The sequence below is a fragment of the Vulpes lagopus genome, chromosome 8 (genome assembly GCF_018345385.1).
Source record: "Vulpes lagopus strain Blue_001 chromosome 8, ASM1834538v1, whole genome shotgun sequence".
NCBI lineage: Eukaryota > Metazoa > Chordata > Mammalia > Carnivora > Canidae > Vulpes > Vulpes lagopus.
In genome coordinates this window covers 744542-764082 of record NC_054831.1, presented here as the reverse complement: position 1 = coordinate 764082, position 19541 = coordinate 744542, and the positions used below count along the sequence as shown (strand labels likewise).

The window sequence follows — 19541 nt, the reverse complement described above, 5'->3', positions numbered from 1 at the left end:
CTGCCCCTTGGATCCCGGCCCGGAGTGCATGGCCCTGTCCCCAGGGAGCGGCCATCTGGCTGATGAATGCGTCACAGCAGCATCCGCCCCCCTTGCCATGGGGTCCCCAGCCGCACCGCGGGTGCTCCACGTGCCCCTGCCTTCGGGTTTAGGCAACACAGAAACGCTTCACCCCAAAGCCAGGGTGAGAAGCCAGCCAGGGTGAAGCTGCTCTAGGGAGGGGGCAGGTGCGTCCTCACTGACCCTGTGTCACAGGCAGGGCCGGGGGAGCCCCGAGCTGTGGTCAGAGCAGACTGTCACCACCTCCTTAGAGGCCTCCCAGCTTGGAACTTGGCTCCTAGCAGCTGGTCGGGCCCTCTTGGGGTGAAGGGGGGACCTGGGTCCTAGAATTATCAGACTTCTCCCCAGGGCTCACATCACACCCCACCTGAGCTCCTGAAGGGGGTGGTGCTCTGCTCCCCTTGAGGCCTGCGGCTGACAGGGCCGGGGCCAGGAGGCCAGGCCTGGGAGGGAGAAGCCGAGGCCTGGCCGGGTCAGCCAGACCCGCTTCCGCTGAGCTCCGAGAGGGCGGCTGCCTCCCAGCCTCCTGTCAGCCTGACCCTGCCCCAGTCTGGCCTCAGCCCCGAGGGCCCCCGTCCACTCCTCAGCAGAGACACCCACCTGGACGTCCTAAGGCCCCGGGGACATCCCGCCGTGAGGAGGCTGGGCCAGGTCCCCCCACAGGGAAGGTCTGGTGGTGGGCGAGCGCGGCCACCGGTGCTGGACCCGCCCCCTCTCCTCCCAGAGGAGCCCTCTGACACCCCACAAAGGGCGGTGGGCCGCCGGCTGTGTCCGGGTCAGGCCGTGCCCCAGAACTGGAACCAGCACCTACCTTTTTGGGAGAAAACACCCCCAGCGTGCCGCCATCCTCCCTCATGGCCACGCCCATCTCCGCCAGCAGGGCCTCCCTGCGGGGACAGCGTCCAGGTCAGCCCAAGCCCCGAGGCCGCGGGACCAGCCTCGTCCCCACCAACCAGTCGGCCCACCAGGAGGCGGGAGGGCTCCGGCCACACAGCCCCGGGTGGACCCCCATCGATGGAGGACCAGTCTCCTGATCAGGGATCGGGTCAACGGGGCCATGGGTGATGGGGGTGGGAATCCCTGGTGAGAGCGGATGAGCCTGTCCCACGCGAGGGCCTGACCACCCCCAGGAGCAAGAGCCCCAGGCGGGGGCCCCAGAGTCCTCAGTTTCCCCACTGCCCACCTCTCCATCCGGATGGCTTCCGTCCGCCGCAGCTTCTCCTCCCAGGTCTCGTTGAGCTCGGCTATGATCTTCTCCGTCTCCTGGACAGCGGGACAGAGCAGAGTGAGGCTGGGGGCCTGGGGCGCGAGCAGACATGGGCCGGGCCTCCAGGCAAGGGGCAGACGCACGGCCAGGTCAGTAGGCACCAAGGCCCCAGCTCCCGGGTCGGCCCAGGCAGCACGATGCCCGGAAGGTCAAGGTGCAGGGCTGAGGGGTTGACGTGCCCACGGACACAAGTCTCTCCTGCGGACACAGCCAGACCGCAGACGGAAGGGAAAATAAACCTGGAGGGAGAGAGGCACGCGCACAGGACACGAAGGGACATGCGGGGACACAGAGGGATGTGCGGGGACACGGAGAGACACAGGGACGCTGAGAGACATGGGGACACAGACACGGGGACACTGAGGGACACGGGGACACGAAGAGACACAGGGACACAGAGGGACACAGGGACACTGAGAGACACATGGGGTCATGGAGGGATGTGCAGGGACACAGAGACATGGGGACACGGAGAGACGGGGATGCTGAGAGACATGGGGACACGGAGAGACATGGGGACACAGAGGGACACGGGGACACTGAGAGACACAGGGACACCAAGAGACACAGGGACACTGAGGGACACGGGGACATGGAGAGACACGGGGACACAGAGAGACGTGGGGACACAGACACGGGGACACTGAGAGACAGGGACACCAAGAGACACAGGGACACTGAGGGACATGGGGACACAGAGAGACGTGGGGACACTGAGAGACACATGGGGTCATGGAGGGATGTGCAGGGACACAGAGACATGGGGACACGGAGAGACATGGGGACACTGAGGGACATGGGGACACTGAGAGACATGGGGACATGGAGGGATGTGTGGGGGTTACAGAGAGACGGGGATGCCGAGAGACATGGGGAAACGGAGAGACATGGGGACACCAAAGGACATGGGGACACCGAGGGACACGGGGACACAGAGGGACACAGGGACGCCAAGAGACACGGGGACATGGAGAGACACGAGGATGCCGAGAGACACGGGGACACAGAGACACAGGGACACTGAGAGACACGGAGACACTGAAGGACATGGGGACACTGAGGGACACGGGGACACCGAGGGACATGGGGACACCGAGACACTTATGGGGACATGGGAAGACGTGTGTGGACACAGAGAGACATGGGGACACTGAGAGACACAGAGACAGACATGGGGATGCTGAGAGACACAGGGACACAGAGAGACACCCAGGGATGCTGAGAGACTTGGGGACACCAAGAGACACGGGAACACCAAGACATGCATGGGGACACAGAGAGACACACGGGGACACCGAGAAACGTATGGGGCATGGAGAGACATGGGGACACTGAGAGACACAAGAGACAGAGAGACACGCAGGGACACCACCAAGAGACATGTGGGGATGCTGGAGACACAGGGATGCTGAGAGACGTGTGGGGACAATGAGAGGCACACGGGGATGCTGAGAGACACCTGGGACACAGAGATGCCGGGATGCTGAGAGACACAGGGATACCGAGAGACACATGGGACACTGAGAGACACAGGGACACTGAGAAACACACAGAGATGCCAAGAGACATGCAGGACAGTGAGAGACACGCAGGGACATGGAGAGACAGACGAGGACAGAGAGAGACAGACGAGGACACGGAGCGACAGGCAGGGATGCTGAGAGACCCGTGGGACACTCAGAGACACGTGGGCACCAGGGACACGCAGGACATCGAGAAATGCGGGGACACCGAGAGACACTCAGGACACTGAGAGACACAGGGATGCTGAGAGACACACGAGGGCACTAGGGACACATGGAGACACCAAGAGACACGCGGGGACAGAGAGTGGTTCTGAGGCACAGACGTCCCCCGGCCATTCCTGGGACGCGGACGGCCAGCACTGCCCACGTCAGCGCCAGCTCCTGGCTTCCTTCCGGGCCCCGCACCCCAGGGTTGCCCACCCACCCCGCGCCCCATCCCGGCCCCGGTCCAGCCCCTGTCCCACCCCCTCAGCCGCCCCCGCCCCACACAGCCCAGCCCCCGAGTCAGCCCATCACCGTGAACCCGGCGGGGTGAGCCCAGAACACCGGGAGGGGGCGCAGAAGCCCCAGGCCCCCCGGCCGCCCGCTCAGTGGTGCTGGCACTGGAGGGGGTACCCCGGACGCTGCGCCCGTGCACACGGCGCACACCCCGCGCTGTCAGCGCGCCCGTCCCAGGAGGAGGGGGCTCGGCCCCGCCCCTCGGTCCAGGCCCCCCAGCAGGTGGCGTCCCCGCCTTCACCTTCAGCCTTTCGATGGCCTCCTCGCTGCCCGGGGCAAACAAGATGCGCTCGTGCAGGCTGGACACGGAGGCGGCGCGGCTGGACAGGGCCGAGAGCGAGGACGAGGGGCTCATGCCCACCAGGGCGTTGGTCACTGTGGAGAGATTGTCAGGGGCTGGACTCAGCTCCGCCCCGCCACGGTTACGGTTATTGTTCTCAAGGTCGGACACGTCTACGGGAGGAAGGGGGGGCGCAGACACACGGGAGGGAGAGAAAAGAAAGACCGAGTTGGGAAAGAGCAAGAGGTGGGTGGAGAGAGGCGGAAGCAGGAGCCCCAGCAGGTGCAGCGCGGGGCCGCGCGGACAAGCACATGCAAGGCTGCCTGCCACCTCCCGGCCGGGGGACCCCGCCCCAGAGGCCCCAGCACCCGGCACAGCAGGGCACCCCTCGAGCTCCTCTCTACCCCCCCGCCCCGCCCGGGCCTGCGGCCTCCCTGCCCCCCGTGCCCGGGAGTGGCCTCCCTGTGCCCCCACCCCGCCCCTCGCCTTTGCTGTCACCGCCCTGTGGCCTTCCTGCACCCAGGGCCCTGGCACCCGTCATCCTCTCTGCGCCCGCCCTGTGCCCCCGAGGTGCGGGGACCGCGCCACACTAGCTGTCCGGCCCCACCGGGCGCAGAATGGGCCCCAAGAACACCCTGGTGGACAGGAGAACAGGGGATCCCCGAGGGAGCCCCCACCCCAAAGAGCCTGCTCTGGGCCACCCCGGGGCTCCGTGCCCCCCCTAAGGCTGGGATTTGGGGCAAGGACACCCCCTGGTTAGCGGAAGGTGCCCAGACCCCCTGGCAGAAGCAGACACACAGCAGAGCAGCGGCAAACAGGACAGCACGGGGTGCCGGGGCAGAACAGGACAGAACGGGGCACCCCGCGGCCCCGGGCTCAGGGAGGCGCCACCCCGTGGGCCACGGCCAGAGGGAGACGCGGGCTGGGGCTCTGGAGGCCTTTCTGGGGCCGGGGGCTTCGGGGTGTGGGGCCGGGAGCCGGAGGGGCAGACCTGGCCCTCCCCGCGCCCCCGAGCCCTCCCGAGCTGCCCCGGCCTCTGGGGGCACAGGGCGTTCGACCGGCCGAGCTCAGCCACTCCCAGCCCGCGAGGGCCCCTTGGCCTGATGACCACACGGACGGGGCCGAACCAGGGGCGCGGGGCGCGACGCCTGCACATCAGGTGCCTGAGCAAGAGAGCTGTAGCCCCAGCCCCCGGAAGGGGGGACGGCAGAGGGGGGCTGGGCAGGCCCCTCCCGCCGTGCTGCCCTACACCCCGCGGAGCAGGGACAGAAGCGGGAAGCGGAGAGCAAGGGGGATACACACATTTGGGTCCTCCGGGCACAGTGTTGGCTACGGGGAGGGGAGGCGTGGGGGAGGAGGAGAGACAGAGAAACAGAAGAACAGGTTTGTCTCCAGAGGGTCCGAGGCCCCCCGCTGTAGGCGGCCACCAGGCTGGGGGCGGGGGTCTTGGGCGGCCACTCAGGGACCACCGCAACCCCAGCACCCACGGCACGCCGGTGTGGCCTCCAGGGAACCGTCGCGGCCTGCCTGGGCCAGCGCCAATCCCACACCATGCAGTCCACCCAGGCCGAGGCCGGAAACCCCAGCCTCCCACCCGAGGTGGCTCGCCCGGGGACTTGGAGCAGGGCTAGGGCGCGGGCGGCACGGCCGTGGGGCAGCCCGACCGGGGCCCTGAGGAGCTGCCTGCCCAGGACCCAGGACAGGCGGGCACAGACACTCACTGTCGGTGATGTCCCCGAGACCCTGGGCGTACAGCAGGTCCCGCAGCCGGGTCACCTCGTCCTTGAGCTCACGGATCAGCTTGTTGTTGGGGTCCTCGTTGATGACGGCATTACAGCGGATCTGCTTGGCCCGGTCGGCGTACCTGGCGGCCAAGGGAGCGTGGGCTGTGCCCGTGCCCGGCAGGCCCAAAGGGGCCCGGAGCAGAGCCGCGGTGAGGAGGGGGGGCCCCGGGGTGTGGCACAGTGGGGGGGCAGGTCGCCCCACTTGGAGTCAGGAGGCCAACGGCCAGAGACCTACAGGTGGGTCAGCCAGGGCTGCCCCCCCGCTTGGGGAACCGAGTCCCCAGGAGGAGCAGGGATGGGGTGGCACCTCTCCCCCTGGGGGGGGCCTTTGCACCTGGACCTGTGGTCCAGGGTGGGGGGAGCAAGTGTGACCAGAGGGGGACCCCGGGTGACAGTGGCGAGTGTAGCCTGCACTCCTAAGTGTCACGGCTTGGTGTGCATGTGTGCACGGGGACCCCACTGCTTTTCCACTGGTGGCGTGTGACCCGGAGCGACATACGGCCTCCTGCAGGGCCAGCTCCAGGTTCCCCGGCCCGGCCGCCCAACGCGCAGCCACGGGGACCGTCGGGACGCCCCCTGCCCTTTGCTCGGGAAGGATCTGGTTTGCGACCACAGGCGTCCAGGGCTGCTGGGGTCCCTCGGGTGCCGGGAATGGACGGGGCCGTGAAGGAGCCCCCTGGAGCCTCGAGGAGCCACCCAGCTGAGGTGGCCGCACCCCCACCCCCAAGCGGCGCTCCTGACGCGGGCAGAGAGGGGACCGCGCCCTCCTGGAGCCAGGCCTCACCTCAGCGTGCTCAGCGTCTCGTCGTAGTTGATGTCCGCGGGGCTCAGGGCCGCCACCATCGCCGTCCTCGAGTTCCCGCCTGCGGGAAGAAGGCCGCGTCATGCGGACTCCTCTCTCCCCTGTCCCCTCCTACCCGCGCAGCTGGGGAGGCCGAGGCCCAGACAGGTAAACCGAGTCACGGGCCAACGTGTGCACGGGGTTCTGGCCTTCCCCACCGCAGCGGGCGCCTCGGTTATTCTCCTCGGGCAGTGCTTTTCTCACGTGGGGCTCTTCTCCACCAGCCAGGCCGCCCCACCAGGAAGAGGGCAGCGCGGCGAAGCTCACGGCGTCTGCTACTTGCTTTAGAGCTTCAGCATCCAGGCCGACGCAGGATGCAACGATTTCTTTCATTTTCATCTTTCTCATTTAGAACATTTTTCTGAATATTTCGTGTCTGTGGCCTGGCCCGGGGCAGCGCGGAGCGTGGCGTCGGGTGGCGCCCTGCCCTGTGCGAGGCAGCAGACGTCTGGCTTCGGCTCCGATGCCGCGGGATCACTCGAGGGCTCAGAACAGTCAGCGGCCGGGCAGTGCTCAGGGGTGGCCCACCGGCCTCTCCTTGACTCAGGGACGTGTGTCCCGCGGCCATGGTTCCGGGGCGCCGGCTTGGCCAGCGGGGCTCCCAGGCCGTAGCCACGAGGCCGAGGACGGCTGTGTAGGGCCCAGCTGCCTACATTCACCGGGTCAGCCCAAGACTCAGTTTACCTTCCTGGGTGTCAGCCTCCCAAGCTGTGGACATGGCCAGGGAAGACCCCCAAGGCTATTTTTGGGAGAAAAGGGGATCAGGATTGGGACGTTTGAGTCTCCATCCCCTTGTGTCAGGGAGAAGGGGTGACATATGGCGTCTCCCAAAACACCCGCAAGCAGGCAGGGCTCCCCGAACCACGGGGTCCCAGCGAGGGGTGCACACTTGCTCTGGGCGTCAGGGGCGTGAAGCGGGGGCACCCACAGAGGTGTCGGGGGGCATCCTGCTTCCCCGCACCTGCCCCCTTAGCCCTTCGCCGACCGCCAGACCAGGCCTTCCGGAAGGATCCCCAGGTTTGCGTCAGCCTCGGCCCAGGACTGTGAGGGGCCCCCTGGCGGCGGAAGGCCCCTTCCCAGGAGGAGGCAGGCCGTGGGCCCGGGGCGGAGGTCGGAACCCCGGGGATCGCGGGGGCCCAGAGCCCTCACCCAGATTTTCCCGGAGGAGCCAGGTCAGCACGGAGTCTCTGTAGGGAATGAAATCGGTCTTCTTCTTTTTCTTGTTCTGTGGGAAGAACATTCCAGGTCAACCCTGAGCCCACCGGAGGGGGTGGCGGAGGGGGGGGCAAGGCACAGGGTCCCCGGAGCCAAGCGCTGCTGCAGGCAGGGCGCCGGGCCTCAGGCCTCCCCCCCAAACCCCAGGACGAGGTGCCCCAGGTGCCCGCGTCCAGCGCCGGAAGCCCGCTTCTGTCACGTGCCCGCAGGCGCCTCCCCAGTCCTCCCGCCGCGCCCCTGGGCCACACGCCGGCCGCAGCCGATGGCCTCCCTCCGCTCCCTCAGAAGGACCGACCTGAGCCCGACCTGAGCCCGCCGCCCCTCACGCAGAACCGTGGGAAAGGCGCCAGTGCCCTCGGCGGCGCTCAGGCCTCTCTCCCTGCGCACGGGGGTGACCGCCGCGGACCCTGGGGACGAGGCGTCCTCCACAGCCCCGGCCTCCTGCGCGGCGTGTTCCGCCACCGAGCAAAGGCGGCTCAGGGGAGCGTGGGCTCCGGCGCGCACGGGCTGCGGCGAGCCACGGCTTCGGACAGCTCGATGCGGGCGCACAGAGGCCCCAGGCCGTGCCCTACTCTCAGCGCCTCCTGCCTCGCTGCCGCTGCTCCAAAGCCCCTGCGGACACGCGCGGCCCCGGCCCCCGGGCACCCCCACCCCAGGCACGAGCTCATCAGCTCATCCTTGATCCTCCGCCTCAGTTCTTTTTTCTTTTTCTTTTTTTAATTATTTTTTTTTTTAATTTTTAACTTTATTTGTGATAGTCACAGAGAGAGAGAGAGAGGGAGGGAGGCAGAGACACAGGCAGAGGGAGACGCAGGCTCCACGCAGGGAGCCCGACGCGGGACTCGATCCCGGGTCTCCAGGACCGCGCCCCCCAGGGTTCCCCTCCGCCTCAGTTCTGAGGGGAGCTCAGGAGCCGCTCGTGGCCTTCCCAGGGGCTGCCCGGCCTCGCGGGCCTTCCCGCAGCTCCCGGGGCTGACGCCTTTGTCCTCCTCGGACTTGGCGCGCGCAAGCTGCGTTTCTACCTTGTTTCTGTTGGATTCCCGAGGCTGACTCGTGCGCCGCCCTCGTCACACGCCGCGTTTCCACGGTAAAGCCCCGCGATCACGCGGCCCCTTCCGCGAGGGCCAGGGCCAGTCACCTGCGGGGCCGCCGCTCTTTCCACGCCGGCAGCCTCCGTCACCTCACGCCGGGGCCTCCAGCGCTGACTTCCATTCTCCCGCCTGCCACGGGCCACCCCGCTCCCCATCTGCCCTCCGTGCGGCGGCCTGAGCAACAGGTGAAATGAGGCGGCGAGCCCTGCTGACAGGCCAGCGCCGCTCCCCGCTAGGCCACAATCGGCCACCGCCTGACGTCAGACTGAGACGTCCACCGGCCCCGCCGGCTCCGGCCTCTGCGTCTATGTGCCCCCAGGCCCCTGCTCCAGGCCCTGGTCCTCAAACACCTTCTCGCTCAATTCCCGAAAAAGGTTTTTCTTCTTTTTTTCCGAAAAAGTTTCTGTCGCAACCTGCCCCACGGCACTTGACAGAGCTCCCGCGGTGCCTCACACATCACCTCACAGTCCCTTCCTCACTCCCTCACGCAGCTCCCCGCAGCTCCGGGCCCTCACACGGTTCTGCACGTTCCCACCCACACTTCATGACGGTTCCCTCTCACGGCGCCTTCTTTAGTTCTTCCCAAGGTTGCACCTAGATCCCCGCAGATCTCTCCGGAGCTCCTCACACAGCTCCACACAGTCCCTTATGGCCCCTGACACAGCCCTTCAGGGTTCTTCACCCATTTCCCCAAAGAGCTTCTCACGGCTCCAACCTAGTTCCCCACCCCACGGTCCCTCCCACAGTTCTGCTTCTTACAGCTCCCCCCCCAGTCCCACTGCAGCTCCTCACACCCCACCCACAGTCCCACACGGTCCTCGGCTGCTTCACACGGTCCCCACGCCGCGCTGCACACTTCCGCTCACAGTTCCTCACAGTTCCTCACAGCTCACGCGTGTCCTCCCCAACGGCTCCTCAGTTTCTCGCCTAGCTCCTCGCACTGCCCCCGCATGTCCTCACACGGATCCTCCGAACTCTTCACACAACTCCACACACGGTACCGCGCAAGTCCGTACACAGCTCCACGCACAGCTTGTCAAGCGGCTCTTCTCGCGGTTCCTGACGTGGCTTCTCACAAAGTTCCTTTCAGGTCCTCACACCATTGTTCTCAGTTCCCGGCATCATCCGTCGTCACACGTGGCGCCTTACGTAGTTTCCATCTCAGATCCTCTCATGGTTCCTCACGCGGCTCCCCACACAATCTTCACGCTTCCTCCCACAGTCCCACAAAATCCACACGTAGTTCCTCCCGGTTCTTCACAGCTTCTCACAGTTCCACATGGTTTCCCACAGTTCACACCATTCCTCAGCTCCCCACCGTCCACACACACACACACACACACACACACAGATCCTACACAATTTTCCACACGCTTCCACACACATTCCCTCGGAGTTTCTTACAATTTTCCACACAAATCCCTGACATAGTCTGTTACACGGTCCTGCATGCATTTCTCCCCCCAAAAAAATTTCTCACAGTTCCTTAAACACATTCCCTTTTCCAGTACGTGGGAGCTGTGCGTGTAGAACTGTCGGGAACAGTGTGAAGAACTGCACTGAGACTGTGTGGGGGACTCGGTAAGTAACTGAGGAGAATTGTGGGAGCGACTGTGGACTGTCCCTCACATGGTTTCCCGTGCGCTCGGTTCCCTCACGGCCCCTGTACTTTCGCACACACGCTTCCTCTCACGGTTCCACACGGTTTCTCCCAGAGTTCATGTATATTTCCTCATAACTCCCCACACAGTTTGTCATAGTTTCTCTCACATCCTCACAGTTCTACTCAGTTCTTCAAACTTCCCCACGAAGTTTACCAGAGTTCTCCATGTGGCCCCCCAGCCATTCCAGAGTTCCTCACAGCTCCCCCAAAATTTCCTTAAAACTCACTCACACAATTCCCACAGCCCTCCCACACCGTTTCACCCGTTTCTTATAGTTATGCAAAGCGCCTCGTGATTCTTCACTTACAGTTCCTCACGCCGTTCCTCACGCCGTTCCTCACAAGTCTTTTTTTTTTATTTTTAATTTTGTTAATTTACTCATGATAGTCACACAGAGAGCGAGAGAGAGAGAGAGAGGCAGAGACACAGGCAGAGGGAGAAGCAGGCTCCATGCCGGGAGCCCGACGTGGGACTCGATCCCGGGTCTCCAGGATCGCGCCCCAGGGCCAAAGGCAGGCGCCAAAGCGCCGCGCCACCCAGGGATCCCCCGTTCCTCACAATTCTTCACGGAAATCCTCAGAATCATGTAGTTCCTCATGTGTCTTCTCAAATTGCTTCTCACAGCTCCTCACACGACCGTGTCCCAACCGTTCACCTCCTTCCTCTCACAATTCCACAAGGCACACACAGACCCTCCCGGCTCCCGTTCTCACAGTTTCCCCGAGGCATCTCGTCATTCCTCGGTTCCTCAAAGTTCCGTCATAGACCCTAAGTTCCTCCCACAGTCCCTTTCACGATCCCTCCACAGCTCTACGCTCCGGTCCACAAACTTTCTCGTGCGTTTCAATGGTTCTTCGGACCCACAGTCATGCCCAAGGCTCCTCGCAGCCCAGAGCTCCCACAGCCTCCTCACAGTCCCGCACCTCCCCCGCGCCCCACACAAGCCCACACTTGCTACAGCCCCACACCCAGTTCCTCGCGGTCACGTACAGGCCGCCACCGTTCCCTCACACAGTTCCACACGCCTGCTCTCGAGGTTCCACACGATCCCTCACGCGGGTCGCTACACACTTGATGACACACTCCCCGGGCAGTTGCGTCACAGCGTCCCCAGGCACTTCCTCTACGGGTCCCGGAGGAGGCCCTCACGTTCTCTTAGTTCTCGACACGTCTTCATACAGCGTCTCAGTTCCTCAGTCTGTCACGCAGTCTCCCTCATGGTCCCTCACAGTCCCCACAGGTCCCTCGCCGAGTCCCTCAGGTGCTCGCAGACGTCCCCACAGAGTCGCTGCCGATCCCTCGTCCGCCCAGTCGCCAGTGTGCCACGGTCCCACACGGGCTCCTCCGAGGCGTCACGCAGGCCCACGCCGCTCAGGCCCGCGCTCGTGTCGCCGCGGTTCCTCGCAGCACCTAACAGTTCCCGCCTTCCCGCGCTTCCCCGCACTGGGCCCTCGTGCCGCCCTAACGTGCCCGCGCGGCCCCTCCGGGCGCCCCCTGCCCGCGATCCCCACACACCCCCGCGCCATCCCCCCTGCCCGCGCCCTCACGGCTCCCGCCCAGCTCCGCTCCCGCACCGCTTCGCGCACCTTCCGCCCCACTTCCCGCGGCTCCCGCCTGGCTCCGCACAGCCCCGGCCCGCAGCGCACGTTCGCTCGTTCCCCTCCTGCGGCTGCGCGCTCGGCCCTCGCACTCAAGCCCTCAGGTGCCGAACGTGACTTCGGCACAGCCCGTGGCTCACCCGAGCGTCCGCGCGGCCCTCGCGCATCCCCGCGACGCCCCGGCGGACCCCCCCCCCCCCCGCGCCTGCCGCACGCCGCCCCGCTGCTCCCGCGCACAGCTCCTGGGGGCCCGGGCTCCTCCACGGCGCCGCACGCCGGCCGCGGCTCCACACACGCCCGGCCCGTTCCTCGCGAAAGTGCTCACGCGGCCCCTCACGGACGGCCACGCTGTCCCCACGGGCAGCCGCTCCCCGAGCCCTGCGTCGTTCCTCCCGCGCGTCCTCGCGCTCCCGACACGTGTCCCCACACGGCGGCCCGTGGTCGACGGCACGTTCTCGCGTGTCCTCCCCCACAAGCCTCACGGAAACCACCTTCGCCGCTTGAGCCCTCAGCCCCGCCGCGACCGTCCTCGAGGCTCGGCCGCGCTGCCTGAAGCCCTCCCGCGGGCCCGCTCGGCCCATCTCTTCCCTTTAGGGGGTTCACACGGGCCCAGGGCGGAGCCGGGGCTGCTGCTGCGTCCGCCTCGTCCCCGCCTCGTCCCGAGCGCCGCGCCCGGAGCCTGCGTTGGTCGAGCACAGCCCGGCGCCGAGGAGCCGCTCACCTTGTTGGGCCCGGAGTCCTGCAGGAGAGGAGACGGTCTGAGGAGCGAGCGCGGCCACGGGGGGGGGGGGGGGGGCGCCCCACGGCTCTTCCCTCCCGCCCGAGGACCCGCCAGCCCGCGCCGCCCAGGACCAAGGCGCTCACCATCTCGGCCAGAGCGGAGATGACCTTCCCCAGCGTGGTCAGCGACTTGTTGATGTTGGCGCCCTCCTGCGGGGAAGGCGGTCAGGGGTCAGGGGGCAGGGGGCAGGGCCTCGCGCTCCGCTGCCCTCCGCTGCCCTCCGCTCCCGAGCCCGGCCGCCGCGGGGAGGGGCAGGGGCAGCGGCTCGGCCTCGCACCGTGCCCCACGCGTGCCCCACGACTGCCGCCCTCCCTGTGACCCGCCCTCACGCCCCGCCCACGCCGGGGGCCCACCTTGAGCCGCGTGCCCTTGGCACCCGTGGAGTCGGCCCGCTCGCTGCCCGCCAGGTCCACCAGGCTGATCTTGCTCACCTGAAACCGCAGGCGTGTCACACGCGGGACGGCCCCGGCCACCGTGGGGCTCCCCCCCCCAGCTCGCCCTGGGGCGCCCCCCTGAGGCACCGCGCCCCCCCCCCCCGGCCTGAGGGCCTCGGACCGCGGCCTCCCTCCCCTCGCGGCTCGTCCGCCACTGCCTGAGGTTCAAGCCCCCCCAGGCCGCACCCCCCACGCCCCTAAAACGGCCGGTGCGTCGTGAACCGGTTCCTGCGCACCGGCCGCGGCTCAGCTGCCCCACGGGGACCCGGCGACTGGACGGGGCCCCCAACGCCACCGGGCCCGGGGCTGCCTGCGTCCCCTCCCGCGCCAGCTCTGCACGCAGGACGTTGCCCGGGGCCCAGGGCAGGGGGACAGTCGCAGCAGGAGGCCCCCGCTTGGTCCCCCCGGAGCCCCTGGGCCCCTGTGATCCGGGAGGACGGTCCCAGGCCGAGCCGACCACGCGCCTGGGTCTCAGGGCGGGTGACCTCCCCACGCGCTCTGCAGCCCCCAGGACGAGGCCCGGCCGCCACGTCAGGGGCATGACACAGAGACACCCGGACACCGACGGCCAGAGGCACCGGTGACACGAGGCCCTGAGCCTGCCCCACCGCCCCCCGGGAGCGCCCATGCTGCATCACTGGACACAGCCACCCCCGCGCCACTGAGGCCACTGAGGCACGTGGGAAAGGCACCCGGGCTGGGGTGGGGCGGGCGGCACAGCCCCGGCTTCGTGCTCGTGGAGGCCGGGGGCCCTCCTGCCAGCCGCCCCGCCGCGGCCACCCCTGGGACGGCTCGGCCCTCGGCCCCGCCTCCTCGGCCCGACTCCACCAGAACTACCTGGCAGGAGCCCGACGGGGGCAAACGCCAGGTCCGCGGCGCCCCCCACTCCCAGCCCCTCCTGCACCCAGGGGTGGGGGCCAAACACCCGGTGAAGGCCCACGCCGGGTGGGGCAGTAGGTGCCGGCACCCGGGCTGAGGGCACGGTGCATGCCTGGCGGGCTGGCGGCCGCCTGGGCCTCCTCGCTCCCGGGTGTGGCTGACCCCGGACCCTTGATCCCACCCAGGTGGCCCCTGTGCCGAGGCCACACCCACCTTCTCCGTGGTGATGTTGGTCTCCGCGTCGTGGCGCTTCTGGGTGAAGATGATGTTGAAGACGGCGTGGGAGCGGCTGCTGGTTTCATTCATGTTCGTGGCGGCCACGGTCCTGCGGGGACAAGGCACACGGGGTCACCGTCACCCTGCGGTGGGCCGTGAGGACGGCTGATGGTGCCAGCCCAGGTCGCGGACATCGGTGCCCCAGCTGTCTACCATGTGGTGACTGTGCGCCTGCGGCAGCACGCACAGGGACCCTCACCCTCCCGGGGCCCTGGGTGGCGGGGAGGGGGGCAGCTGCCGTGACCCCAGGGCCCACCCCCACGGCTGACCCTCCCCAGGTGCCCTGCCCGGGCCTGTCCTCAGGGCTGCTCGTCCTCGGAGGCGGCACGGCTAGGCCTCCTGACCTCTGACCTCTGAGCCCACAGGGAAGGTCCCCAGGAGCCGCCAGGGACGCCCCCGGTACCCCCAGGGCACAACGACCCCTAGAGGAGCCGCCCCCGCCTAAGCGACAGTGCTCCGCTAGACAGGGCGGGGTGCTCGAGGCCCCTCCCCGGCTGGCACCTCCCCAGGTTGGGGGGCCCGCACAGCCCCGGGGGGACCGGGAGGCCGCCGAGCCAGCGGGCACGCACCTGGCCTTGTTCCCTGAGTCCATGAGGTCCTGGATGTCATTGTAGGAGGTGACGGCCAGCTTGGAGAGGTCCTCCACGTAGGGCCCCAGCAGCGGGTGCTCTCGCACGCGCAAGTTCCCTTTGTTCTTGGGGTTCAGGAGGTCACGGACTCGCTCACAGTAAATCTCCATGTAGCTGACCTGCAGGGCAGAGGCACCATCAGGGACCTGAGGTGGGGCGAGGGGCCACCATCGGGGGGGATGGGGCTGTCAGTGGGGACCTGCGGCAGGAGTGCGGGGCCACCATCAGGGGGGACGGGGCCGACAGTGGAGCCCTGGGGTGGGGCAAGGGGCCACCGTCAGGGGGGACGGGGCCAACAGTGGGGACCTGGGGTGGGGCAAGGGGCCACCATCGGGGGGGATGGGGCTGTCAGTGGGGACCTGCGGCAGGAGTGCGGGGCCACCATCAGGGGGGACGGGGCCGACAGTGGGGCCCTGGGGTGGGGCAAGGGGCCACCGTCAGGGGGGACGGGGCCAACAGTGGGGACCTGGGGTGGGGCAAGGGGCCACCGTCAGGGGGGACAGGCCGACAGCGGGGACCTGGGGCAGGGGCGAGGCTGGGGAAGGCGTGCAGGAACCCCCCAGCCTGTGTGATTGTGCAAGGTGGGTGCCAGCCCGTGTCCTGCCGGCCCTGCCCCCTGCACAGCCAGCCCAGCCCAGTCCATGTGGACGCCCCGGGGCCCCCTCTGGCCATAAGCATCGCTGTCCACGTCTGGGTGGGCCCCCCCACTCCACCCCCACTCCACCCCCACTCCCCACCTCCCCCACCTCCCCTTGCCGTCCGGGCCCCACCTACCTCTACAGAGTAGGACATGTTGTCGTTGGTCGTGTCATTGATACGGGAAAACAGGTCCTCGCAGAGCTGCAGGGCCAAGGATACCGCGTTGGACGCGGGGCTGCTCCTGGGGCCCTGCTCTCGGGGTGCTGCGGGCAGCCTGAGCTGGGGCTGGACACCCTCCCCGGGCCCCCGTGGCTCCCCAACAGTCCCTCTCAAAGGCACTGAGAAGGTCTGCAGCCGAAGAGCAGCTGTCTGCTGTCAAGTCACGGAGATCCCCCCCCCCCCGGACGACAGCTGGACCTTCCCTCCCTGCTCTGGGCCGCCCTTGTGTGCGAGGTGGGGGGGTGTCAGGCTGGGTGGGGGGTCCCAGCAGCATCCCAGGCACGTGTCTCCACCCGCGGTGAACGGACGGCGGGCATCTCTCCCTGCCCAGGAACCCCCCGCAGGGCCCGCCCCGGGCGCCGGCCGTGCCTGCGGGATGATGCCCTGCTGGTCCTTCTCCTGCTTGCCCATCATGGTGTAGGACTTGCCGGCCCCGGTCTGCCCGTAGGCGAAGATGCACACGTTGTAGCCCTCGAAGGCGTGCTGCAGCATCTCCTCGCCGATGTCGCGGTACACCTGCTTCTGCGACGCGTAGTTGATGTCCTCGGGCTGGAAGACGACGCGGCTGCAGGAGGCTGCGCGCGCCTGGGCTGGGCACGAGCACGCTCCCCGCAGGGGGTCCCAGCCCCGCCGGCTCAGGGGCACGGGGCAAGTCAGCACGGGGACCCACGTGCCAGGGCGCAGAGGCGGCAGCGTGAGACCCCGCGCTCGAGCCACGGCGTCGGTGGTGGGGGGCAGCCTGGAGCGCAGGCCGGTAGGCGGGGCTGGAGGCGCCCGGAGCCCCAGGACAGGCAACCAGGCCACACGGGTGACCTCTGAGCACAGGGTTACTTTGGGCCCCAGGCATTTCCCCGACGACGCACGTCCCCGCTCAGGGTGACCCGGCTGTCACACATGAGGGGACGTGGGGAACAGCCTCGCACCCGCCCCCCTCCCCTGCCCAAGCAGCAGCCCTGCTTAGAGAGACACACGCAGCTCAGAGAGGTAAGGGACAGGTGGGGGGCCACCCAGCGAGCACCCAGCCCCCACGAGCCCCAGCCCTGCACTCACCGAGGTGTGTGACCAGTAGGAGTAGTCGAAGCTGAAGCTCTTGGGTGTCTCCTTGGGCTGTTTGGGGTTAACGATGGCTGCGGAGGGGACACGCGTGGCAGTGAGCACTCTGCTGGGGGGAGAGGCGGCAGCAGGCGGTACACGCCCCCGGGGTACCCTGAGGCCGGAGGCGGGGGGCCCAGGCCAGCCACCCCCCAGCGGACGAGACCAGGGCTCCCACGCCTCTGTCCGGCGACCCTGCCGCCCACAGCCACCCCGAGGCACCCACAGTGCTTCCCCCCTGCAGACACTGGGTCCGCCGGAGACCCACAGCCCGTCCACCGCGCCGCCGGGCCTTCCCCCGTCTGTTCTGCACACGCTCTCCCAGGGCACCCAGGAGGCTGGGGCGTCCCCGCACGGTTGTGCCCCCACCTTCCCAGGTGGACCCCGTGTGCGGCGGGCGGTGCCAGCTGTCCCCCAGGGGTGTCCACCACGCGGCATCCAGCTCGCTCCTCCCACCCGCGGGCACCTTGCCTCCAGGTTTGCTGTCGTGGGCCCCGTGGCGCTGCCCTGTGCACACCCCCTTCCGCCCCCCGCAACCAGCCCTGCGCCGGCCTGAGGCACCACTCGCACTACTTGGCTTTGGGACCCAGCCCCCCGGTGTGGGGAGTCCCGGGAGACGGCCCGGCAGCCTGGGGAGGCCCGGGGAAGGGGCAGGGGATGACCACCCGAGTGCTGTGCTCGGGGCCCGGAGCGGCTTGCGGGTCGGGGTGGCGGCGCCCGGAACCCCCAGCGCGGATCATGCCGGCGCCAGGGGCCGAGCCTGGCCCCCCGCCCCTCCCGGCCACCCCACTTGGTCCAGCCTGGCACCTGCCCGGTCCCAGGCGCTGGCCTTGCCTCCTGGCGTCCCGATGCCGGGGTGCGTGCCAGGGGCCTCGGGCTGTGCGCCCCCCAAGGCAGGGCTCCGGCACCCGAGCGGGCAGGGACGGCGGCCAGAGGGGCTCTGTGCTCGAGACCCACATCCCCGGTCCCCAGGCCCCCTCGGGGTCCCCCGGGGTCTTGACAACTGCCCTGCCATTACAGCTCCGGACACAGTCCGACCAGAACCGGGGTCCACGGGGCCTGGTTCCCGGCCACCCCCAGAGCGTCCCCCTGGCAGACTGGCTCACGGCCCCCTGCAGTCGGCCCGCGGGCCGGGGGACAGAGCCGGGTCTGCAAGAGCACGGGCTTCCTTGCCAGGGTCTGGAGCTTCTCCTGTATGAGACGGAGGCGAGGAGGGGTCCTCGTGGGGCTTGCCGGGTGGGGCAACGGGAACACTCCCCCCCGCCCCCGCCAGGCCGCGGTGGGGGCAGCTGGGGCCCCTGCAAACTTCCCAGGGTGCGCAAGGCCTGGGCGCCCGCCCGGGACAAAGACCCCAGCTTGAATAGGGCAGGGGGTCCGGGGGGCAGGGGGTGCAGCGGGCCCGGGGGACGGGGCTGAACGGAGCGATTTTCTCCATCCGCAGGCCGGCGGCTACGTGCTGAGGAAGCCCCGAGCCTGTTGTTAAGCGGTTGGTAGCTTGAAACCGGCCCCGGGGAGAGCATTTATGCCGCGCGTGTGCGTGTGGGTGCACACGTGTGCGAGCGGCGTGTGCACAAGTGAGCTGCTCCCCAGCAGGCTGCAGCCCCACTCACAGGACCTGGAGGGGCCCGCCCGCAGCAGGGCCACAGCCTCCCGGTCACTGGGACACCCGGGCGTGGCCTTCCTCCACGGGGGAGCGCGCACCTCCTCACCTCCTCCTCCCCGTGTCCCGGCCGGGCCTGCGCCCCCTCCCCGCGCTCCTTCTGGAATCCGCAGGGCCCTGCCCTCATCCCTGCTGGTCCAGCTGCCCCTGGCACTGGCGTGTGCGACACCTGCCTCCCCACTGGAGTGTCACCCCTGACGACAGCAAGAGCCTCCCGCTATCCTAGGGCCCCAGAGTGCAGCCCCATAAAGGCTCGCGCTCAGCAAATGCTTGCTGACGACTGAAGGGGCCCCACGTCCACCGCACTCTTTCCACGTGGCCACGTGATGACACACGTCACAGAGTCTCGGTGTCCCGGCTGTGCCTCGGGAACCCTTCATCCCCGTGGGACTACGGGGACGGCAACGGAGGCCATGCAGCGACTCCGCGAGCACAACACCCACGTTGGGACTCTAATGGGTGGTGGGCTTCTGGGGGAGAAGGCGGCCCCAGGCCCCGCCGCTGTCCCTGGATGGGGCCGGCAGGGGAGCTGGCCAGTGACAAGGGGCACCCGCTCCCTGGGTGGCCTCCAGGGCTCCTCTACTGATACCATGAGCAGACCCGCAGCAGCGCCACCACCTCTGCAGCCACAGCCGAGCTCCCTTCTGCGGCCTTCGGTTCCCAAGCTCACTCTATTAGGAGCCTGGAACATTCTAGAACAGCGATGGCAGATGGGGGCTTACGTAAGTCAGGAATTTGCAACACCGGGGTCTGTGCACGGGGCTGCTGGGTGACAAGGGCCTTTGGGAGAAAGACCACTATGAGCGGAGGAGAAGGGTCTGGAATGTTCCAGGGAACCATCCGGAATAGTGGTCTGCTGCCTGAAAGCACCCTGGGCCCAGCTGGCCAGGTCCAGGAGGGGGGCTGGGGGCAGGCCCTGGGCGCACGGGCTCCGAGGCCTTGTCCAGCACCCGGGCTCCGGAGGCACCGTCCCGGACGAGCAGCGTCCTCCCCAGATCCACATCCTCCTGGAACCTCAGCACGTGACCTTTGGAAATACGCTCTTGGCGGACGTAGTTGGTGAGGACGAGCTCGTGCAGGCTGGGGGGCTGTAAATGCAGCGTCCCCC

The 19541-nt window shown here is 68.1% G+C and overlaps 1 protein-coding gene across 21 annotated transcripts in view; it reads right to left on the bottom strand.

Annotated features, from left to right (window-relative positions):
• Positions 1 to 19541, bottom strand: part of KIF1A (kinesin family member 1A) — an 87563-nt gene that overhangs the window by 42333 nt on the left and 25689 nt on the right. For 9 of the 21 annotated variants that reach the window (XM_041767027.1, XM_041767030.1, XM_041767031.1 and 6 more), the window contains exons 3-17: positions 16732 to 16808; positions 16051 to 16230; positions 15598 to 15663; positions 14764 to 14942; positions 14132 to 14243; positions 12959 to 13036; positions 12689 to 12754; positions 12546 to 12563; positions 7406 to 7481; positions 6200 to 6278; positions 5353 to 5495; positions 4934 to 4960; positions 3593 to 3804; positions 1244 to 1323; positions 872 to 947 (exon numbers count right to left, since the gene is read on the bottom strand). In XM_041767027.1, the coding sequence (XP_041622961.1) occupies positions 872 to 947; positions 1244 to 1323; positions 3593 to 3804; positions 4934 to 4960; positions 5353 to 5495; positions 6200 to 6278; positions 7406 to 7481; positions 12546 to 12563; positions 12689 to 12754; positions 12959 to 13036; positions 14132 to 14243; positions 14764 to 14942; positions 15598 to 15663; positions 16051 to 16230; positions 16732 to 16808 (1469 nt within the window). The remainder of the gene's footprint in view (positions 1 to 871; positions 948 to 1243; positions 1324 to 3592; positions 3805 to 4933; positions 4961 to 5352; positions 5496 to 6199; positions 6279 to 7405; positions 7482 to 12545; positions 12564 to 12688; positions 12755 to 12958; positions 13037 to 14131; positions 14244 to 14763; positions 14943 to 15597; positions 15664 to 16050; positions 16231 to 16731; positions 16809 to 19541) is intronic. The other 12 variants (XM_041767034.1, XM_041767036.1, XM_041767037.1 and 9 more) reach the window with 2 other exon arrangements.